Source organism: Thamnophis sirtalis, unplaced genomic scaffold (assembly GCF_051295495.1).
Source record: "Thamnophis sirtalis isolate CommonGarterSnake01/CBP01778 unplaced genomic scaffold, rThaSir2_p1.2 scaffold_1, whole genome shotgun sequence".
In the NCBI taxonomy this organism is placed as follows: Eukaryota; Metazoa; Chordata; class Lepidosauria; order Squamata; family Natricidae; genus Thamnophis; species Thamnophis sirtalis.
The window spans coordinates 142,206,801-142,231,956 of NW_028261381.1; the positions used below are offsets into that span (position 1 = coordinate 142,206,801).

At 36.7% G+C, this 25,156-nt stretch overlaps 1 protein-coding gene across 1 annotated transcript; it reads left to right on the top strand.

The window, feature by feature from the left end:
• Positions 1-639: 639 nt before the first annotated feature.
• Positions 640-21,667, top strand: SLC25A47 (solute carrier family 25 member 47). Its single transcript, XM_087727921.1, has 6 exons — positions 640-809; positions 14,312-14,355; positions 15,038-15,109; positions 15,547-15,729; positions 16,217-16,493; positions 20,961-21,667. Exons 1-6 carry the CDS (start codon positions 782-784, stop codon positions 21,239-21,241), a joined length of 885 nt encoding a protein of 294 aa, XP_087584047.1. The 5' UTR covers positions 640-781; the 3' UTR covers positions 21,242-21,667.
• The last annotated feature ends 3,489 nt before the right edge of the window (positions 21,668-25,156 follow it).

Here is a 25,156-nt window from a genome sequence, read left to right on the forward strand (position 1 = left end):
ATTATGGTTTACAAAATGCAGTTTATAACACAGTATACTGTGCAAATCCATCCAACTGTGCCTTAGACAATAAACCATAATTTCAAACTATGAGTGAATGCAGTAATCACTAAATCAAGTAATCCATTCACTTGGTCTAGTACTGGCTTCACTGAATGAATATTTTGCAGAAAAAAGGTATATCCCAGCCTTACTACTGAAATAACTGAAGTAGCAGTTTGGATTCCAGGCACCCAGAGAATTCTAAACATGTGCCCAACAGAAGCTCCCCAAAAGATTATGAGGGAGGGAGAGGGAGGGAGGGAGGGATGGAGAGAGAGAGAGAGGGAGGGAGGGTAGGAGAAAGAGAGAAGTTTATTTAGGGCCATTTCATCTGAATACCAGACTGGGCTGTATCAGCTGCTGGGGCAACAGATTCAACAAGTTAAGAAGCAGGATTTCACTTTTTAAGTTAAAAGACTTTGTATCCATTATCTGGTCTGGTTCAACTCAAAGTTAACACTTCAGTTTGCAGGGCAAAAGGCACCAGAAGAAAGGTCTCTGTCCTTTGTAACAATTGCAGCTGGGTACTATGACGTTATGAATTACTCATGTTCCGGGGACAATTTCCAAATTCTGGTGATATACTTCTTTCAATTCACCTTCAGAGAGAAGTTCAGAGAGCTGTTGCTGCTGACTTCAGCACCTATTGTTCAGGAACTCCCCCCAGAATCCTCGTTTCTAGAAAAATTTTCTTCAAACATTTTTTCCTGGAGGAGCAAACGCAGCTGACTTGGTGCAGATGGACTTCGTTGCTGGAGCCATTGGAGGTAACAAATAATATGATGGTATTTTGATGAAGAGAGACAGATGTTCTTTGAAATCGTGGCCATATCCCTGCATTAGAGTTAAAGAGTTTTGGAACATCCAGGAATGAGAACTTAATCAGACAAGAAGTTAGCTGAAGATAGTAGCAGATTTGAGATTAGTGCCAACAGTCCTTCTACATTTGATTCTTTAATATGACCATGTATTTCCTTTCTAATCTTACAGACTAGCATTGTTTCCAACACAACCATACATTACTTCAGACATTGCTCTTTGTTTTAGGTTTTCACCTTTCTTTTTGAGGATCTGATCAACTCCATCTGATGTTTATTTTCTTCGTTTCTCCCCTTAGCCCTTTACTCTTTTAAATATACATATTTAATTCACAAGTCAATTCTTACTGAATTGAGCAAGATACTTGAACATATTTCTTTTGCAGTGTTTACTCATTTTTTATTTTGTCTGTAATAATTCAAAACCCACCTTCCCTTCTATCCTTATTAATCAACCTATTCTCACTGCGCTCCATTTTATATTTCTTTTAATATACTCAAGTCTACTTCTATCTAACAAAGTAGGCCATAGCATGCTCTTAAACATAGCCACTATCACTTCTTTAGACAAATATTCATTCTTCTCAATAGGTTACATATTGCCTACCATCTTTCTAATAACGTTTGCATATTTTAAAATTTCTTCAAGTATTTCCCCATACTGTGCTAGCTGGCTTCAAAACAGTGGGTGCAACTGAATAATCCAAGCCCAACCCTTTTTATTTGTATGTATGCAAGGCACATTTTAAAAAAGAGGGTTTTGACAGTGGGTTACATCTGCCATTTTGAAACCAGTGTCACTGGGGATGCCCTGTATCATTTTACTGCTCTATTTTTTTTACTGTTTATGTATAACTTCCAATCATTCACTTCATTTCTCTTTACAATCACCATTACCTTACGCTTCCATATATTAATTTTTAGTAATTGTGACTCATACAATTTATCTAATAAACCTTGCAAACTTTTTGGGTTTTCTCGACTACCTTTTGCATACATGTACATTCATGCCCGAAAATATCATGTTCGTAATATTATCCCTTATATTTCTTATTCACATCATCTTACAGTATGTGTTACAGTGTGTGTGATGGGACATCACACATCCTTGCCTTAATCCAAGGTCAGTGTTGTATCATTCACTAGGTATAACATTATTTTGCACTCATGGTTTACCACCATTATGTACCACTTATATCACATTCAGCAACCATTTTTCAACTCCATATTAATAGAAAGCATTCTACAATTCAACCTGATTTATCATAAGCTTTCTTCTACACTAAAAAAAGTACAATAAATTTTCTCACATTTCTGAATGACCTGCTAAAGACCATTTCCCTTGCTCAAAGAAAGCACAAACCGATTTTCCCATGTTTTGCTCACCATCTCATCTCATAACCTTTTTGATCAAAATTCAGCCCAAACCTTCCTCAGCCATCCATACTTAGAAAACTCATTTTTTTTTGCAGTTTTCCCATTGCATTCTATCTTGCTACTTTTTCCTTTATAGACTGGAACCATAATAGTATTTTTTCAATGGCCTAGGCATAATCATCACACATATTAAACCAATTGCTTAACTATAAATATGACTACTTTAGCCTTCTTCCAATTATATCATCTGCATTTCTAGCTTTACTATTTTTCACTTTTCTATCATTTCCATACAAAATACCTCTTGCCCAATATATTCACTTCAGTTTCATCCCAATTAATTCCATCACATTTATTTTTAATTCTTCACTGCTGGAGGCTTCTTTTCATTTGAAAGATTGAACTGCATTTCAATTGACCATTGAAGTTCAAATGAAAGTTTGTTGCCCTCACCATTGTCTATTGGTACAATGCATTCATCAATATACAATGATGAAATTTGTCCTGCTTTGTCCCCGTGAAATCAGGATGTGCTATAAATAAGGCTGGAATTAATTACTTCTAATTTTTACCACTATAATTTGTAAAGAAGTTATTGGGGGTGGGGGGGGATGCATCTGATGCTGTGATTTCTGGCGAGGGTGGCATAAATGAGGAATTTTACCAATTCTGTAAAAGTAGAAATATTCTTGATCAATCTATTCAAGATTCTGGCAGCTACTTTTTAGCCTTTGCTCCACTCTTTTGGCTTTCTGTGAGAAATTACCAGTTTAGTACTGATTAATGCACTCTACAGAATGTCATGGTTCAGTGCTCCTGGGACTGCATGATTCAGCAGATAAGAAGAGTCTATGTTTAAAAAATGTGAAAGAGTGAAGAGTGAAAACGTTAGGAGATTTTTTCTACTCTCCCTGTTCTTAATGCAGAACTAGGCCAAACAAAACCTATGGTTGAACTTTATATGTTCACTTTCCTTATTTATACACAATAAGGCTAAGTCAAGGTGATATTTTAAATATTTATTTTTGGAAAGAATTATTTTTTTGCAAAGCTGAATATTTATATGGGTTATGACTTTACAGTCAAGATGGATCAATGGTGTTGAATCCTACTGAAACGAAAAATTGTTGCCAATATATCCAGAATTTTGTGCCATCCAAAAAGATAGTACTTAGCACGTAGCCTTATATACTGCATCACAGTGTTTTACAGCCCTCTCTAAGCGGTTTACAGAGTTAGCATATTTCCCCCTACAACCTCATTTTACCCATCTTGGAAGGATGGAAGGCTGAGTCAACCTTGAACCTGGTGACATTTAAACTGCCAAACTGCTGGCAGCCCAGAAGTAGCTTGTAGTATTGCACTCTAACCACTGCACCACCACAGATGCCAGATATCAAAGACTCATTTGGATTATTCTAGGACAGATAAGAAGTATCCCCTTTCCCATGTTTACTTTATTTCTGGGTGAAATCAGGAAAATATATGTTGAAGTGATAGTGACCCAAGAAATAAAGAGGGAATATTTGATATAGGGCATGCCAGTTTGGTCTAGTGGTTAAGGCATCAGGCTAGAAAATGAAAGACTATGAGTTCCAGGTCCACCTTATGCATGAGAGCCTGCTGGCCAATTGCTCTTGCTCAGGCCAACCCATCTCACTGGCAGTATGTTTACTGCCATGAGTTATTTATAAAAATAACAGTGGGATAAAAACTAACTAAAATGTTTTACAAAACCACATAGAAAAACCAACTCTGGCTACATATCAGGAGAAAAAAGTCTATTTGTCATTATGAAACAATTTAAACTCAGTGTAATGTTTCCCTTAAAGAGAAAAGTCCCTTATCTTTCCCAGTTCAGAAGTTTTCTCACTTCCCCTTTTAGCTAAATATGGCATTTATTTATTTATTACATTTTTAATCCCACCTTTATTTACAATAATGTTCTAAACCACACTACATTGTCTACCTTATTTGCAAGTTACCTACGGACCATAAGTTCTTTTTAACTTACTGAAATATACTTTTCTAAATATGCAGAAGCCATGCTAGGCAGGATTCATAAACTTCAGACTTAGCCTTTTTAATCACTGATATTTATAACATTTTTCCTTTACTTTATAGTGACAGAAGACATATATGTTGAAACTAAGTTTGTCTTTGATTAGAATATTTGCATTGGCAATATTCCATTGCCTTTAGGATTACCATGCAAATTAAATTAATTACAGAATGTGGAAAGATATTTGTAATGCAAATGAATGTGGAAAGATACTTGTAATGCAAATCATCAGTCTGGCCTTTATATAACATTTTACAAAGCAGTTGAAGCAAGGTCAGTCTTAAACCCCAGATAGGAGAATAAACCTAATCATTCTCAGTGCAGTCTAAGTCTGATATAGAACAGTTCTGTGAGTCCCTTGGACTGCAAGGCGATAAAACTGGTCAGTCCTAGAGGAGATCGACCCTGACTGCTCTTTAGAAGGCCAGATCCTGAAGATGAAACTCAAATATTGTGGCCACCTAATGAGAAGAAAAGAGAGAAGAGCCTAATGCTCTTTACCCTAACAATTGAGGGTAAAAGAAGAAGGGGTGACAGAGAATAAGGTGGCTGGATGGAATCACTGAAGCAGTAGGCGTTAGCTTAAATGGACTCCAGAGGATGGTAGAGGGCAGGAAGGCCTGGAGGAACGGTGTCCATGGGGTTGCAATGGGTTGGACATGACTTCGCAACTAACAACAACAACATGTATTGTAAACTGTTTGCAAAAGCAGCATAGTTGGTGCTGCTGATTCTATCACTGGATACAGGTAAGAAAATGAAGCTCTATTTTCTATTTGAAACAATTTAATCCAATTATAACCTGAGCAGATCTGCTAGTGGAAAAGAAAGTTTTCTGTGCTCCCAGCAATGTAGCCACATTGTGACAGAATAGAATGAATATCTTTACTGCAGAATTTTTACTTTGGCACTCTTTTCTGCATTCTTTCTAGAGTCTCAACATCTTTTTGTATTGTGGTGACCAGAATTGGATGCAGTATTCCAAGTGTGGCCTCACCAGTGCAACATAAAGCAGTACTTTCACTTCACATGATCTTTAAAGTATTAGCATTTTTGGCTGCAGCAGCACACGGCTATCTCATACCTGTTTCTTAATTATTATCTTAATTATTCCGTTATTTTTTCAAAACCATCCCGCTACCAGGGATAGATTTCCAGGACTGAAAACTCCAATTTTGAATGCTTTTAAATACGCAGATAATTTTCCCATACAGTTACGTAAGAACTGAGGACTGTCAACAAAGATAACCTTTCAAAAAATCCAAATCCACTGTGTTTCAATAGTTTCATCCCCTGAATATATTCAAGATATCATTTTCCCTAGGGAAAATATTATCTGGAAATACAATTATCTGGAAAGTATCAATGTGGTACATACTGAGAAAATACCATGGAAGTCTCAGTTTTTTGAACGGCAAATAAAAATTGCAGTAATGTGGCCAGGAAGGAGGAGGATCCTTCCCTCCAACTGGGCATCAGAAGCTAAAAGGATGCCCACTGGGACATGTTATAAGGGTTGAATAGAGTATATGTTTCTATGTTTGAAGAGTGTTTGACTTAAAAGGTCACAGCAGGATCAACTGCAAATTATTTTTAAAATGCCAGGAATGCAACAGCTTAGCAGCTCTGAGCTAAATGGCTGATCTGGGCAATTACAAGATGCTGGAAGGCATGGGACATAGCGGGCCATGAAGCTAATTTAAACTGGGGCTGCTCCTAGAATGGGACATTGGCTCTGAAAGGCTTAAGATGGCTCAAGTTGGAAAACTTGAGTTGTGAACTGAAGCTGGAAAACACAGGCATGGGATAAGTGCTGGGAGTAAAAAGAAGATGATAGCATTCGTTTTTTACAGCCAGGAAGTGGTAACAGGCCTATACTAGGGATGGGCCAGAGAGAAAGCACAGCTTTGCTCTAAATCAGCCTAACCTGATGCCCTCTAGGTACTATTTATAACAGGTTCACTGCTTTTGCTATTGGTTTCGTTGGCTAAGGATGACGGTAAGTTAGCCGAGTTCAGGGAAGCTGCTGTAGACAGATGTCAGACTAACAGCTCTGATATTCAGAACTGGAAATATTACTGTTTCCAGTCCTTGCTATATAATAAGTGGCATTGTTAAGGGAGATTGCACCAAATAAATATCTCTACTGGATACTTATTGCACATATAACAGAATAGCAGAGTTGAAAGGGACCTTGGAACTCTTCTAGTTTAAGCGGGAAACTCTATTTATATCATTCAGATCAGCCCCACACCCAACCTCTTGTGCACCAGGGACCGGTTCAGTGGAGAGAGCTTTTTCAGTGGACTGGAGGGGGTGTAGTTTCATGTACTGCCTGCATCCCACGGATGGGGCTTTGCTTATTTGCACAGACCAGTTTCTGGCATGCCTCTGCCTGCTGCCTGTTTACACACTGGGGGTTGGGGACCCCTGATTTAGATAACTTCTGAAGAAGACATTCCTCTTGAATTTGACAAATTCTGGTCCTTGATCATCCCATGAGCTTTTATACAGTACAAACAGTCCTTTCTAAGGTACATAGAAAACAAAAGGAGAAAGACCATAGCAGAGAGGAAGCTAATCTTACTGAAATCTTACTGAATGTAATAGTGATTTGTTATCCAGTTTACTGCAGTGAGGTTTAAGGAGGCAATGAATATCAAGCAACCAGTATAGATTTCTTAATCTGGAACTCAGCACAGAGTTTTTCGGATTCCATTCATAATACATTTGATAACATATAGGTAGTCCTCATTGTATTGCACAGTGATCATTTGTAGTTATGACGATGATGAAAAAGTAATTTTGTGACCAATCATAGCATTTATGACCCTCAAAGCTGTGCAAAACAAAGAAAAACTGAAGTAAGTTGATAAGCACAGTCATGATTTCGCTTAGCAATTGCTTCATTTAGTGCCGGAATAGTGGATCCCAATTGTGGTTGCTAAATGAGGACTACTTGTATTAAGCAGCTGTTGTTTGAAGTTGATCAAAGAATTAAAAAGCACACTTAAGGGAGGTCAGGATGAATATGTCCTTGGTTTAAAAAAAAAACACTTTTGAGTTTTTGGAAGTAGAAAACCAGTCAGAATAATTATGATGATTTTATTCAGGAATACATTTTTTCCTGTTGAGAAATTATATAATTAGAACCTATCCTATGCAGCTTGATTTGTGTAATTATTAGTTTAGGTGAGAGTTCCAAATACTGTGAAATTGTTTGTTATTTTAGACTGTTCTATTTCTTCAGGTTATGTGGTTGAGGGGCAGTTATTTTGATCCTCAGATAGCTGGTTTATCTGGTCCAGTAAATGTTACATTTTGATTATTTGACATTAGGAATTCCCTCTAAGTGTGAATAGGCTAGAATTAGATATGTATTGCTGGTATAACAAATCTTCTCAACTGTTGTACTTCCCCACATACTCTCCTAAATCTTTGAATGTTAAAACTGCAAACTGTAAGACTAACTCTCTCTCCCCACCCCCACCAATCTGTTTTAACAAGTTGAAGTCTGTTCAGGTTTCAGTCTATGGTCCTATATTGCAAGCATCATTACCAAAGGATTACAGGAAAGAGGAACCTCACCTCTTCCACTTCTTCTTTCCCAGTCTATTCACTCACTTTCTGTGAAACCTTTAATCGGATATATTTCCAAAATGGTGGCCAGCTGGGAGAGGCAAGTATCAAGTCACCCCTTTCCAGTTAGTCAAGGAAAGTGCTAGTAAACAATATACTCTGGGAACAGCTGAGGATTTGAGCTATTTTCATGAATGCATCTTGATTGACAGATAGAAATAAGATGACGAAAGTATGTTATCTCGGTAGAGAAACTGAAAGAGGGAGGCCTAGGAAAAAATATAACCACTACAAACATGACTGAAGTACTTCCAAAAAGAAGGAATATTTTAGAAATCCCGAGCTTTGGCATAGTGAAAATAAAGTTGTGAGTTAGGTTTATTTCTAAAATTACATTTGGAAGGATGTTTAAAAAAAACCCAGGGACAGTAATGTCTGCAGGAAACCACAGTATTGCAAAAATGAAGATATATGCACATGATCACACAAATGCACTTTATGTACTTCCCAATGTTTGATGCAAGTATGTAGGTCACAGCATTTGCACAATTACACAGTCATATTTATCATTTGGCCCCCTTCCCCCCTCTGTTCCCTATTCATGAACAAGGAATCTTAGGTTCATGTTGACAGATTGATAGTACATTTAGTGTTAATGATAGCAAACCTCAGTTTATAGACATGTGGAAAATAGTAGACTGTCTTAACTAGAAATATATTAAATAACCTCTAAACCATGGGTTGTCAAACTGGTCCCTACAGCCCACTAGTGGGTGTTTCGGGATTCCAGGTGGGCGGTAGGGACTTCGGAAGTTAAAACCTCCTTTTAAGCGAGTGGGCAGGCATGAGCGCACACATCAATAAACCAACATGCGCGTGCACGCAAACAAGGAAACACGTGGGAAGAGGAAGGGGAGGAGTGGAAACTGATAGTAGGGACAGGCAGAAGCGGAGCAGAGCAGTTGCAAAATAGGAGAAAGAAAAGTTATAGACAGGAGAGAATTGTTGGCTAATAATAATAAGTGGGCTAACTAGCTCAATCTTACTTTTGTACATTGCCCTAAGGAAGGTAAAAAAAGGGAGATAAAAAGGAAAAGATAAAAAAATTAACAAAAGGAAGAAAAATAGAGAAAAGGGGATAAAATAAAGGAGGAGAGTAAGCAGTGTTTAGTCTGGCTCATAAATTAAGTTTTGTTATCTTATAAAATAAAAGAAAGAAATAAGTAAAGGAAGAAGGAGAAAATAAAAAAGGGAAAAAAGATCCTTGATATAGTGAAATACTATAAGAAAGGTAAAGAAGAAGAAAGCAGGAAAAGGAATTTTGTTTTGATGGCGACACTTAATAAAAATTGGCACCTAATATAGCATTGTTTTTGGTGTTTGTAATAAAAGGGAAAAGAGGAGGGAAAAAAGCACTGTGTGGAGTGCAGATCAAAATGTAAGAGTAAAAGTAGTTGTTAAATTGTGAAACAAATTTAGAATCCATGTCTGAAAAAAAGAAATATGCTCATGTTCCACACTTGCGCAAAAACTGGTGGGCGGTAAGGAAATTTTCCCATCAAGAAAGATACATTAGTGGGCGGTAGTTAGAAAAAGGTTGACTACCACTGCTCTAAACCTTTGTGCTCAATCTACTATCCACTTGCTAAATTCGGATGGACAATTCATGTTCTTTGTTCTAATGAGTCTTCATCTTAAACCAGACATGGATTGAACAGCTCTTCAAGCAGAGAACATCGAACAAATGACTGTAAAAATGACTACAGTATAAGGAATACTTTATCTGGCATTGAATACCCTGAATTAAAACCATGTACATATAAAAAAGACAATTGAAAAGATTAGATTCAGAATTTATTTTTTCTCTGAATGACGTATTTGATTTCTTGTTGCATGTATCTAAGATATTATGATAAAAAAGCATCTGTCCTAAAGCCTCATTTTACTGCATTTTTCGGACTATAAGATGCAGCGGTGTATAAAATGTACCAAGATTTCAAAGAGGTAAGTAAGAAAAAAAGGTTTTTGTTCTCCCTGGCCCCCAGGAGCACTCTGCAGGCTTCAGCAGGGCTGGGAGAAGGCAAAAATGAGTGGAAAACAAGCTGTTTTTTGCAAAAACGGAGGTGTTTTTGCTTTCCCCCAGCTCTGCTGAAGCCTGCAGAGTGCTACTGGGGGCTGGGGAAGGCAAAAATACCTCCATTTTTTGCAAAAAATGACTCATTTTTTGCAAAAATGGGATGTGGGTTTGTGGCTTCAGGAGGCCAAAAATGGCTGTATTTGGTGTATAAGACGCACCAACATTTCCACACTCTTTTTGGGTGTGTGTGTGTGGAAGGTGTCCCTTATAGTCTGAAAAATACAGTACATTGCAACTTTTCCCATGAGAATGTACATAAGAGATCTCCCCTGATTCTATGCCTACCATAGGCAGATAAGGCAGGTTGGGTGAAAAACAGTGACAAATTATCCAATGAGCCTACAATTGTGAAGGATGCATAATTAATCTTGTGGTCAGGGACAGAATGAATGACACAAAAAGGGGGCAGTTGCAGAAAAGGTTACAGAGTCCTGAGAAAGAGGAAAATGTGAAATAGAAACACAAAATAACTCTGCTTTCATTTTGTTTCATATAGGATAGGGCATAAAAAAAACTAGGCCTTCAAGATTTTGATATGCTACCATTAAGGCACATTCCTTCCATACTGGTTTCTTGACCTGACCTTCCTTAGTGTGCTTACAGTAGTTGAATGCAATAAAGACCTAAGTCTTCCTAGTCTACATCCAACACTTCAACCACTACAGTTTTAGTATGTTTCATAATATACACCTACTTAAACTGTTAATGGAAAATAGAAAATTCGCTCATGGATTGTATGACTTGTTTGTTTTTCTTCTCCAGTTGTGGCAGCAGCTCAAATTTTTCAGATCCAGAGACTATTTTGGGCCATAGAAATGTCTGATGGTGGCTATATTTGGAGTATGAAAATCCCTTGAGACTGTTTAAAAGCTATATAATTACTGACATTCAGGGCATATTAGAAAAGGTCAATTGATATCTAGAACATCAACTACAAACCACAAACACCTACACCCCCAGAATAAGCCAATAGGAATAGAGTAGTCCCAATAATTGCTAGAAGGCATGGTACATTAAGTATCAACTGAAAAATGGAAATGTACCTATGATAGAGAAGTGAATTAACTTGCTTGAGCTCTAAGCAGAAGGTTCTGTTGTTAGACTATAGCTCTCATCCTCCATTGGCCATTCTGGCTGGTGTCGATCAAAGGTAATAACCATCAACCCTCTTTAAATAATGTTTTTATTTTCAAACAAACACAAACACACAACACATATAACATAAAAGCCTCTTCAACTACATACAGTGTGTCGATTGGTTACAAGGTCTTTCTGCATCCTTTCCATAGTCATCACTTGAATTTTATCAAAATCCACATATTGTCAATCAAGATATCTTTGTATACATTGTTATTATGCTTCCTTTGTTTGATTATCACCATTGTTTCTCCATTTTAGACAAGGTATTCTAAATATATAACCATTAATATTATAATTATTCCTTATATCATCTTCAATATATCCAATAATAAAGTTATTTTTTATCCTATTCTAAGTCATTCTATTATTTTAGCATTGATAACATTCTCTAATAATTTTCAATTCCATGTTTTCCCCCCATTATTAGTATCATCAATTTCATATACATGTATACAAATTGTTATAATTATTAAACATCCATTAAGCCTAGCTATTATTACATCCTTTCAACATAAGGCATATTAAATTTGAAGTAAATTTACATTATGGCATTTCATTACATCATCCTGAAATCATCCAATGATATTACATCTATATATTCTATTCTATATAGAATTGTTTATCTTTTATGAAAAGGCTTTTCAACATCATCTCCATAATCCTCACTTTCAGTTTGTATAAAATTTCATATTTTCAATCTAGTATATATAAATGCTTTGTTATCATTATTAATCATTTATTTGATTATAGCTATTATTACGTTGTATATAGCACTCAAAATGTAACTACATTTAACTAAATTTTATTGTGACATTTCATTTCATCATCTTGTATCATTCCAGAAATAGTGTAGTCCAATATCTCTTGCCATTTGTAAAGTCTGTATTCTAAGTGTTTTCTTGATAAGTCTTATGTGGACTTCTCTTAAAAACTTGTTCTTCATTGCATGTCTTATATGCATTTGAAACCCTCTATCTGCTCCTTTTATCAGCTTAACTTTTGTTATCATTAGTGCTTCTGCCAAGATTACTCTCATTATTTCTGCCAAATTTTTTCTCCTTTCTTCATCTATGTTCTGACATCTGAAATAAAGTTCCAGTTGATCCATCTCTCCTTTCCATATTTCACACTTATCATTTCCCTCCACTCTCAGTTTCCTGTCAGTGTCAACAATTTTCTTACCACTTTCATATGTCTCTGTGATTTTTTGAGCTCTGTCCTCAAACTTCATCACTGTCCCCATTCTTTCTGTATTTTGATCTATAATTTCAAGTCTCTTTTCAATTCTCTCTGTAATTATTAAAACTTTTTGAATTTCTAAGAAAATTCTTTGCATTTTTCCATTTCGACACACTGTCTTTCCTGTACTGCTTCTGTTTCAGGGGCTTGTCCCAACCTTCTGCAGCCATTTTGGCTGCTTCTCTTGTAGCTGGCAAAAAGAGATTTCTCCTGGATCAATCAGGGACTTTGTGATGTCCCTGAAATCAGCAGGACATGCTCTTCTCTATCACTGTTCCCACTGTTTAGGTCCAAAAGGACCATCCAGGAACAGAGATATCGACAGCAATCCTGGAGCCCCAAGATCGTGTCGCTGTGATATCAAGTACCCATCCATCCACCCTCTTTAATATGTTTTAATTCCACAAACTGAATTAGGAAAGTTATGGGTGCATTCTTCACTGTGGATATAGAACATTAATTTCCTAGAGAAATGTTTTGAAAGAAGTCCTGGTTATTTAACATTTCTTCATATGCTAAATATTTACAGGACACATAAAATCAACATGCAGAATCAAGAGTCACACCTAAAAGCTTAGATATATTTTTATTTCTCTGACAATATTCTGCTGAGACTGTCTAATAGAATACTGCAGGGGGGAAAAGTGGGAGGATCCTGCAAAATAAAAGCAAAGGAACAGCAGCTAAAGAGAAAAGAGCTTTACAAAATCCAGACAAGAAAAAAACAGAACTGAAATTTTACATTGAAATTCTTGATTGCTGGATCTTTTTGTATTTCTAATATTTTAATTTTATGAATGAACTACCGCAAGATGTCTGCCTTCCCACCATTTTTTCATATTTATTAAGCACCAGTATTTACTTCTAGTAAAATGCATAGCATTTTCTGGTTTCTTTGTTAAGATTTCCCTTTCCACCAGGAATTCAAGGTGATGTATATATTGCTTCTCCAATCCGAGGACATTCATCCACATAGTATATTTTTTCTCCTTTCTCAACTCAGTTTCAGAGTTATGAATATAAGCTCAATGCATGATAAATGTAAGACAAAACAATCTTCACAATGTGGCTGCAGTAACTTTTAGAATAGAATAGAATAACAGAGTTTGAAAGGGACATTGGAGGCCATCTAGTCCAACCCCCTGTTTAGGCAGGAAACCCTACACCACTTCAGCCAAATGGTTATCCAACATCTTCTTAGAAACTTCCAGTGCTGGAGCATTCACAACTTGTGGATGCAAGTTGTTCCACTGATTAATTGTTCTGATTGCCAGGAAATTTCTCCTTAGTTCTAAGTTGTTTCTCTCCTTGGTTAATTCCCATTCATTGCTTCTTGTCTTGCCCTCAGGTATTTTAGAGAATAGCTTGACTCCCTCTTTTTTGTGGCAACCCCTGAGATATCGGAACACTACTATCATGTCTCCCCTAGTCCTTCTTTTCAATAAACTAGACATACCCAGTTCCTGCAACTGTTCTTCATAAGTTTTAGCCTCCAGTCCCTAATCATCTTTGTTGCTCTTCTCTGCACTCTTTCTAAAGTCTCCACATCTTTTTTTTTTTACATTGTGGCGACCAAACTGAATGCAGTATTCCAAGTATGAGTGCTCAATCCCAGACACATTCTGCAGTGCATTTTGGGGCTGCTCACATCTAATTGTATTTTGTTGTACAAATTGTATTGTTGGTTTGGGTGGGGGAAAAGTCTTAACTTTCATAGTCCATCAAAAAGTATATACAAACAATAATTTCAAAGCAAGAGGGAGGAATTTGGTAAATGTGGAACATGCATGGGATGGCTTGGGAAGCTTTAATGTGGTAGCTTGAAGAATGTGGTCTATCTTCTGTGGGCTTATTTAATTATAACACTTTAATTATAATACTCCCGAAACAAATTCACATACAAATTACCTGTTTCAGGTGGTGTTAGTGCTGCAGTAGGTTATCCATTGGATACAATAAAGGTATGTCAGCCAGTTTCTTAAACTATTTTGTGTATAATCTCTACCATAGGGGAAACTGTGTAGGTTTCTTCTTTGTGACTGAGTTAGCACTTTGTGTAGCTGATGCTTTGCTTAATAAACTATATTTTACAATCCACTGTGGGTGGGTGCACATAGTGTGACAAATCAAAAGCAAACAAATCCTATAGTGGTTTAGCTCATTGTGTACACAGTTTTTTTGTTCTTTTTCAAATAAAAGCTCTAGGATGAGTTAAAGAATTTAGCAGAAGGATTTCCAAAGTTCATCCTCCTAATTCTGTCAGTGCTTCAGAACCATAGTAGACAGTTACAGTTCTGTTCCTTGTGGTTAACTGACCCATACACGATCCTGGATTTATAAATGGATGCATCACATTGAATTATAAACCCTCCCTGCCCATCCAAGATTTACACAGCATGCTAGGACAAAATGTGGTTGGCTAATTTAAAATGTTCTTGGCTGGTTTGGTGTGTTGCGTAAATACTGCTTGAGCTATAGAGTTCTACTATTCTTCAAAAACAAATTTTCTGCACCTTTAACTATTACAATGCTCTTGTCCTTATTGCTTGTAAACAAAATGTATGTTTCATACAATGCCCAATTTTGGTACTTTCGTTTATACATTTGATGTGTATGATGGATTGCTTCACCTTGCTTTGATAGGTGAGAATTCAGACAGAAGCACAGTATCGTGGAATATGGCACTGTATCAGAGATATATATAGAAATGAAAGGGTATGTATAACTAAGAATAATAACCCTAACTATCTTGATCAAAGAATCCATTTTTTTGCTTTATTACCTCTTAAAGATACATCCGGCCCATGGGCTGCCAGTTTGACAGGCCTGTATTAGGCTATACTCAATAAGTTTGCATTTTGAATTTGCATTTAATAGTTTGTCAAACATGTACAAGATAGCAGGTATAAATATAAACATGGATAGAAATGAAAGAAATTAATACAAATAAATGGGGACAGTAGGACAGGGACGTTAGGCACGCTGGTGCGCTTATGCATGCCCCCTTTATGGACCTCTTAGGAATGCGGTAAGGTCCACCATAGACAGTTTAAGGTTGAAGCTGTGAGGGTTAGAGTTCCTTACAAGGAATCTTAAGTTTTTAATTTTTCTATTGTATAAAGGCATTTTGTTCACTTTTCTGTTCCATTCAGGTGCCAGGTTTTTTCAAAGGCATGTCAATGACGGTTTTAATGGCATCACTGATTTCATCATTTTCATTTGGAATCTACAAAAACTTCCTTTATAGTATCTGCAGATTACGATATGGCTCTACAGACAGAAAACCATCAAAAGTGGATATATCATTTGCAGGTTGTGTTACTGGAGCTGTGCGGGTAGGTTAAAAAAAATAAAATAACATGGCTAAATCTATCTGTGGGCTAATGGAACAGGATCTGTCAGCATATCCTATTTATTTTCAAATCTTTAGATGTGAGATGGACAATCTGTGGTTCCACCTTCTGCAGTTTCCCACTGTTTAGATGCAGAGAAACTGCATTCTATAATAAATCAGAAAAAATCCTTGCTCTTCTCAGGTTATACGATTCAAATTTTTCATTATGCACCTCTCACACAAACCCTGAAACATTAGGCTGGTTCTCCCTGCTACTAAAATGTTGCCTATTCCTCTAGTTACAGAAAATTTTCAGAGCAGATATGCAAAATGCAAACATGACTGGAAAATATAAGAATATATTTTGGTCAAAAGGATACATGAAGTTGAGCTGTGGTCTTCCAGGTTCTGGGCAGCAAGATTTGATTCTAATATATATCCTAACTCTAATCCATATTCTAACTCTAACTCTTAATTTTATTCTCTAGGTTGTGCTAATATCACCTGCAGAAATAGCCAAAGTAAGATTACAGATCCAGAAAGAACCATATTACTTGATAGGATCATCTCATCCCTTTGACTCTCAACCTAAGTATCAAGGTTCCTTGCATTGTTTGAGGACAATAGTCAAAAAAGAAGGCCTTGGAGGTCTGTACAAAGGATCTTTGGCTCTGTTGGCCAGGGATTGCCATTCATGTGGACTGTATTTTCTCACCTACTCTGTCCTGTGTGATTGGCTTACTCCAACTGGTAAAAACAAACCAGGTATGTATGTGTATTAAATGGGAATCATCTGTTTCAGAAGCTTTAGATGTATATCTTGCCTGTTTGTGTCATGATAGCTTGATATATATTCATTTCCAACTTGCATTTTTCTTTACCACCCTGTGGTATGCAAACTTTTTAAAGTATCGTTAAGGATACTGGAGGGTGAATATGTTCATCTTTTGAATACAGGCTGTCTTTCCTCAGATCTCTGCCAGTGTTTACATGACCACACATTTTTGTACTAGGAATATTTTCATAGAGATGTAGAGATGCTCGTCTGCCTGATACCAGATATTGCAAATTCCCACACCCTATTTCCATTGAGTTAAACAAAGCACTTTCTCAGGATGTCTATTGGCGAACTTCAGAATCGGAATAGAGCTGGAAGGGACCCTCAGACGATGACTGTCCAGTCTAGTACAGCTCCCTCCATTTTAGACAAGTGACTTTCCAGTCTCTTCATAAAAACCTCCAGTGATGAAGGCAAGCTGTTCCACTGGTTAATTGTCCCACTGTTAGGAAGTTTCTCCTGAGTTCCGGCTGCTTCTCTCCTTGATTAGTTTCCATCCACTGTTTCTTGTCCTGCCTTCTGGTGCTTTGGAAAATAAATTGATTCCCTCCCCTTTGTGGCAGCCTCTCAGATACTGGAATACTGCTATCATGTCCTTCTTTTCTCTTGATTAGCCAAACCTAAGTCTGGCAAACTTCCTTCATATGTTTTAGTCTTTAATCCTCTTAGTTGCTCTTCTTTGCACTTTTTCCAAAGTCTCAATATCTTTTTTGTAATATGGTCACCAAAACTGGATGCAGTATTCCAGGTGTGGTCTTATTAAAGCTTTATCAAATGGGATTAATACTTCACATGATTTTGATACTATGCCTCTGTTTATATTTAATGCATCTTCTTTATATTTAATTTTAGTCCCATTTTTTCACTATGATCCTTGGTTTTTATAAGTAGATGTTGCGGATCCTTTGCATATAAAATAAAGTAAAATAATCTTAGTGATATTTCACATAGATTACACAGGTTGTGTAACATCGTTAAAGAGCTTGTTACAAAATTCTGTTTGAACTCTTATGAAACTGTTTGACAGAGGATGTGTCCTCTGATGTCAGAAATCAGTTGTTCCTGCAAAGAAGGACTTTTTAAAAAGATTTGTTCTTGAATTTACAGTAACTAATTCTCTGCATTTAAAATTTAAATGATTAAATATGCATATATTTTGCAAAAGTTCATAATATATTGTAAAATTGACATGTATCTTTAAGTTTTCATATCTATCTGTTACTGAAGCAGCAAGAATTGTGCAAGGATTAAATAAATTGTGGATTTATTCTTTTTTAAAAATTTATTGGTGAGAACAAAAGGAAGTTGTATGAAGCGATATATAGATATGGTCGAAGCATGGATGATTTACAAGCATAGAAAAGTTTGAAGGGGTTTAGTAAATAGTGTTCATATAGTGGTTTAGCTTTTTCTGGCCTAATATTGTTTACCTGGAAAGGGAATGGGGTGAAGGATATGTATACACTCAATAAACAAGGGAAGAAGAGGTGGAAAAAGGAAAAATAATAATAATCTTGAGCAGTGGTGAGATTCATTTTTTTTACCACCAGTTCTGTGGGCATCGCTTGGTGGGCATGGCATCACTTGGTGGGCATGGCAGTGGAAGGATACTGCAAAATCTTCATTCCCAACTCAAGTCCAGGGGAAGATTACTGCAAAATCCCCATTCCCTCCCAATCAGCTGCGACTTGGCAGGCTGATAATAGATGGGGTGAGGGACAATCAGAGATGGTATTTACTAGTTCTCCAAACTAAAAATTTCCATTACTGGTTCTCCAGAATTGGTGAGAACCTGCTGAATACCACCTCTGATCTTAAGGCAGCAGCCCTCATTGTCCCCACTTAATTCTGGCGGTGATTTCTAAAATCATTTTAGGTCTTAAGGAGAGATTAGTCTACTGTAAAAAAATGGACTTGTGTATTACTGTTCAAGAAGCTTTCATCTATGGAAGTGAAGGGAAGCTACAAGGGATATAGGAGTATCAGCTTTTCTGAGTACGAGGCATAGAAAATAATTATTCAATATGGTAAGAAATAGAGTTAAGATTTCTTTTTTGCTTGCCTTAAGGATTTTTCTTTTGGTTCAACACTCTTGCTTGCTTGAGCAATACAATCAGATTTCAGAAGAAGAATAAATAATAATGTAAGAGTTGTGTCTGAAATTGCATGGGAAGTATGATGTGAAGTTGTGGACTCAGATTGCTTCCCACTATTATTACTTTTACTAGAAGGGTCCCAGGGTCAATCTGGGTGCTTATAAACAAACAAATAAATGAACAAATAAATAAATATTACAGCCCGCCCTCTTCGTATCTGTTGCCTACAAATGACCAATTACCAGAATTTCCATCCAGCAATCCCAAAACACTGAGGAAAGCCTGATACTCTGGCTAACAGCTTCTTATAGCAGATTACAAAACTCTAATAAAGTTTTATTTAAGGTTAAACTTCAATAGCTTGAGCCTTGAAGAAAATACCAGTTTCTCCACTCACTGAAGTATGTTGCCTCACAGGGGGAACAAAAACACCTTAATAGTCTGGCTCTCGCACTATATTTGAACTAACATTGTAAACAGATTACTCAAATCTGTGACACAATCCTGTAGCTTAATTGAACAGAAAACCATAAAAATCATAATGAGAGGAACACAGTGAACCTTATTTGGAATTTTTCAACAAACTCAGTCAAATGTAGGTAGTATTTGAAGAGGGAGGGAAACTACCGTCACATACTTGAAAAATGGGAAGCATGATGATTAATAGAACTAGAGAACTTCTTGAATGTCTCATCTTATGTTTCACAAAAGGAATGTCAGGCATCTTGGGCATGGTCTATGGAAAGCAAGTCAAAAAGGCATTATGACATTTTTTTATTTTAGTTATTCCCTTTTATCTAATAGTTCACCTACAGAGGATTGGGTGGTTGTTGTTTTTTGCTTAATATATGATACATGGTATGAAGGGTTATGTCAATGTAGGAAAGTATCTCAAATTCTTCTTAAGGTTCAGATCTAATTACAAGTGATCACTCTATGATGTGTTTAAATATGGTTATTTATAGGGTCTGTCCAGTGTTGGGTTGCAGGCGGTCCTGTCCGGTATGGGGGTACTGGAGCCTGCCCAGCGCACCGGATACCATTCTGGTACGGTGCTCCGGTGGGCCCACCCGCCCAAACTCCTTACTGGTCTTTTGGCGCTTCGGCGCACAGCATGTACAGTGCCTGCGTGACACTCTGCTGATCAGCTGGAGCATCGCAGAGGTGCTAAGACACATGTGCACACTATGCACATGTGCACGTGCACTGTGCATGTCCATGTGGATGCTGCTGGGCCCATTCCAACCTTACCAATTGGAATGGGATCTGGAACCCACCACTGGATCTGTCCCAATATCCAGAATCCAAAGGGGCCAGCCACATGCCCTTGAAAAATGTCTGATATCCTCCATGAATTTGTTTAATTTCTTTTTGAGAGCCATATCAGGCTACTATCATCAAATTCTGTAGTCACACATTTCATGTGTGTACATGTGTCTGTGTGTGTTAGATGGAATTTGATTTGGTAATAAGGATTGAAGATCTTCTCTTTGCTTGGAAAAAGACACAGTGGCTCATGTTTTGCCCTAAAGTGATATTTTATGAGGATTATATTAATTTACATAATGTTTTGTTTACTCAAAGGAAGATGACACTGAGTTTAAGATCATCCTCTCAAAAAAGATAAAAAACAAAAACAAAAAACTTGTCACACTTGACTACTTTATTTTCAACCAATATAAGCAACCCTCCTATGTTAAGTGGGAAAAATGGCTTTCTCTGAGAAACTTATACTAATATTAATAGAAAGTTTTGGACATTTCTTTTACCAACATTTGGATTTTTAATAATTTTGGAGTATTAATGATAAGTTATGTGTCAGAGTATATTCATGAACTGGAATAAGGCATAGCAACAAGCTCAGCCAATGGGAGCTGAAATACTTTGGAGCTTGGGCGTTAGATGTGGGTTGCTGCCAGTTTGGCCCAGATCGGCTGAACTGATAGTAGCGGTGGCAGGAGGCTCCACCCACCTACCTGGACGCTTCTGCACATGTGCAGAAGTGTAGCACGCCATAACCAGTAGTAAAAAAAATGGGCAACCCACCTCTGCTGGGCATGGCTTAGTTCTGCATCACTGAGTCTGTTCGAAAACTGCAAACTAGTCTGCTGCTGGAACTGAAACCAATCTCTTCTCTTTACCACATTGGAAGAACCACTTGTATGTATTACTTCATGTGTTATTATGTATATAAAGAGAAGTTAATGAATCCTGCTGAATCAGTTACCTGTGTGTGCTTTCTGGATTTGATTGCCGCAACAAACTCTGACATTACAATATTTATACTTACGTTCATAGACCTGTGGGCTGTGCTTCTATCTGGAGGCTGTGCTGGTGTTCTTGCCTGGGGTACAGCAACCCCAATGGATGTTATTAAAGCCCGAATGCAAGCAGATGGTGATGGGCAGCGTAAATATACTGGACTAATGCACTGTGTCAGAGACAGCATAAGGGAAGGAGGAGTACGAGTTCTTTTTAAAGGCCTTGGGCTAAACTCGCTTCGTGCATTTCCTACAAATATGATGATATTCTTAACTTACGAAGCTGTTCTTAGGTTTGGGAAACGTTTGGAGAAATGAAGATTTTATTTCAGCATTATTCTAGAAGTGGTTGCCTATTTTTAAAGCAATTTATTTAAATATCTTTTTCAAAAAAAACTCTTGTGATAAATTATGTTTACAAATTTTGGGATTGGATGTATGTATTAAAATTGTATTATGCTCTCAATAGGTTTTTTTTGGTGTGTGTGTGTTTGTGTAGCATGAGGGGAATAAATTAGGATGCTTTTGTTTATTTTATGAATTATAATTACAAACAAGGATGAGTTAGGGTGAGTTCTTGTTGCTAGAACTACTAATCTTGCATGAGCTTCTTGTAGAAGTTGAAGTCTTACTGTAGCACATTCATTTAATCAATCCAAGAGGGTCAGAATTGTATCTCATTCCTGACTGTATTTTCTTTTATTAAATATGCTTTTAAAACGGACTTTTTGACGATTAAAGACACTGTTAAAAATAAGATAACATTTCAATCTTATATGTATTTCACCTATGTTTTAAAATCATTGGAAGGGGGAGGGAGGGTTTATATACATTTCAACAATGACTGTGTTACCTACCGTATTTTTCAGAGTATAAGATGCACCAGAGTATAAGACGCACCAAGCTTTTGAAGAAGCAAATTAAAAAATGTAGGTAGGTAGATAGAGGGATAGAGAGGGAGAGATAGAGAAATACAGTAGATAGGTAGGGAGAGAGAGAGACTAGGTAGGTAGGTAGCTGTTTCCAGGTTTATTTATCCATGTGCTGGAGAAGGAAATCACTGATAATCTACAGCACATAAGACTTTGTTTCTGCTGGCACAGCACTTGATCAATGTAATTCTCAACAATCAGTTAAAGAGCTTTCCAAAAGGAAAAATGTTTTTGCACTCTGCAAAGCTCTCAAGCTCTTTTCACGAAAACGGACCCATTTTTTTAAAAAAAAGGCATGTATACTTGGGGGGGGGGGCTTGCAGAATGCTCCTGGAGGAGGGGCCAAATATGAGCAAAAAACGGCCTGTTTTTCATCAAAAAAATTGCATGCATAGCCTTATGGAGGCTTATAGAGTGCTGCTTGTGGCTAGAAAAAATGGCCTGTTTTTTTGCTCATTTCTGCCCTTCCCAGCCCCCAGAAACTCTCTGAAAGCCTCCATAAGGGTATGCACGGCCATTTTGGTGAAGGGGGAGGGGCTTCGGGAGGCAAAAAATGCTGTATTCGATGTATAAGGCGCACCCAGATTTTCAGCCTCTTTTTTGAAGCAAAAAGGTGTGTCTTATACTCAGAAAAATACGGTACTTCATTAATTATGAGATGATGACAACTAGTTTCCTTCCTTCCCTCTAATAATTCTGGCCATTCCATCCAAAAGATACCTAACAAAAAGGGAAAATTAAGATTGCGACCGTGAGAATGCCAGATTAATATTGTAGGATTTTAAAAAGTGAAAGTTCCTTTTTCTTTTCCTAAAAAGTTCAGGTTTTTAAAAATGTTTTGCCTGAATTTATGACCTTTTCCCAACTACAATACCTACAATAAAGTCCTTCCAACTCTTTCAGGCCATAGTGTGCAGTAGTAAAAAACAATTCCCACAACTCCTGATGAGGAGGCAAAACTCTAGTGAGGAAAAATCGGCTGTGAACTTTTTTTTATTTTTGCCTTTAGTCTCATATACTGTAATCCCAAGAACATCATTTTCATGTTGGAAATCCACGTCCTTAAGCGATGTTTCTTAACCTTGGCAATTTTAAGGTGTCTGGTTGGGGAATTATTCTGGAAGTTTAAGTGCTTACTACTTAGTGGTTGAGTGCCAAGTTTGAGAAATGCTGCCCTAGGGCATTCTGTATCTGTCAATGCTCTATTAGCATCAACTGCTCCTGAAGAAGAAAGCATTGTAACCCTGTCAATCTCCTTTTTCATTCTGCTTTGAAGATGTACTCTTGACTTACTCCTTGTTTTATGCTTGACTCACTCCTTTTATGATTGTGATTCAGCTACAGTTGTCTGCCCAAGAAATACATATAAATCATCTTTAGAATCTGTGCTACAGAAAGAGAAAAGGGAAGTTCTATTCTACTTTAAATCTTCTGTTTTCTCTTAACAGTAGACAAAGCTAGGATTGATATTGCCATACTATTGTCTTGAATATCACCTGAGATAACAATACCCCTGCAAGGACATCTGTTCTGCACCCCAGTATAAAACGTACTATGTAGCATACTTTCCACATTGTTCTGAAGCTATGCTATGCAAAGGGCATTGTGAGAAAGAATAAGGAACTCTCAAAAAGGCCCCAACTAGTGCTACATTTTTCTAAAAGACAGTTTTTCTCCTATTTATAACAACTCACCCCTGCACACTACCATTTAAACCTTATTTGAAGTGTCTATTTATTACATTTTCCTTTTAGGTCTCTCTATTCAAACAAATAAAGTTTCTATCCTTGGGCTGTGAGACTTTTAAATACAACCACAATCACTCCATGCACACGCTAGTTTTTTTTTCCTTTCTTTTTTCGTTTCTGTTAGAATTTTGCACCAGTGAGGTTAAAACCAATTTCGTTGTATTTAAGTACAATGATAATAAATATTATACTTACACCTATACTTATAAATAAGAACACGAACTGCTGTACCAAGGAACTTGCTTATTAAAAGTTGATACAGAAAATGTGCAGGTGATATAGAAATGGTTGCATCTCCAAATACTGAATTGTAAGAATGTGCATTGATTTTGCTCCATTCATTGGTAATAAAGCAACACAGATGTCTTCAGAAATAGGAAAATCGCAAGGACATCAGCCAAACAAAACCTACCTAATTTAATATTCGATGTACAGTACAGATTTTGGTGATAATCCACAAGATGTCAAATAAAAAGTTCATGCTTTTCAGTTTACAAGGATCTTTACAAGAATCACTTTGAAACCCTTAAGTAGATTCCATGTACATCTTAACTATCTTATTAAATTCAAAATCCTGTTTTATAAACTGTAAAATTTATTGTGATACTTACATATTTTTAAGGAATTTGGCATTAGGGAGCTATATCAATATTACAGTATATTGAGGCCACCAGAATGAACAGCATGCATATTTACTATGTATAACAGTTTGCTATTTACAATAACTTATCATGTAAGCAGCTGATTATAAACTAAGAGACACACTAGCAAATTTAAAGAACTTTACAGCTTTTGATTTATTTGCATGTGTGCATGTGTATGTATTTGTATGTATGTATGCATGTATGTATGAAGATTCTGATAACAAATATATACACATGTACCATTAGTATTCATGGTGAAATTGTGTTCCACAAGATCTTACAGTATTATTGTACATCACCAAGGAATTGTCTTTATTGCGAAGTTGTTCTACAAAATGATCAAGTATGATAATATTCTGTTATTTTTAAGTGGGACTTTTAACAATTGTACTATTGAAGAAAAAGTGAAAAAGAAAATACAAATGCACAAATGTACACTGGATCCATTCTTTCCATCTCTCTCTCTCCCTATTGTATCTTCCTCCATCTCCCTCTTCTCTCTCTCTCTTTTTCTTTTTCTTTCTTTCTCTTCCTCTCTCTCTCTCTCTATATATAGTATGTTCAACATAATTTTTTTCGTGCCCTAAAGCTGTTGTTGATATCAAACTTTAGATGTACAATGAGTAATTAGAGAAACTTATAATTCTAGTTATTTCTCCATATATGCAGTATTAATGTGTACCATACCTACTCAAAGGAAGAGGAACCTGAACTTCAGATAATCTAGACAATCCCACACAAAGAAAGAAAAAAAGGAAGTGCTTTACGTTTCCAACTTCTCTACCTAGTCAGCCTAGGATTGACAATTGCAGCTAAAGCAGCCCTGAAGATTATTTGTGCCAAATACATAGGTGCATATGATACCCTTATATATAGCGTGTGTCAAAATCTACAGTTCAGAAAAGTTAA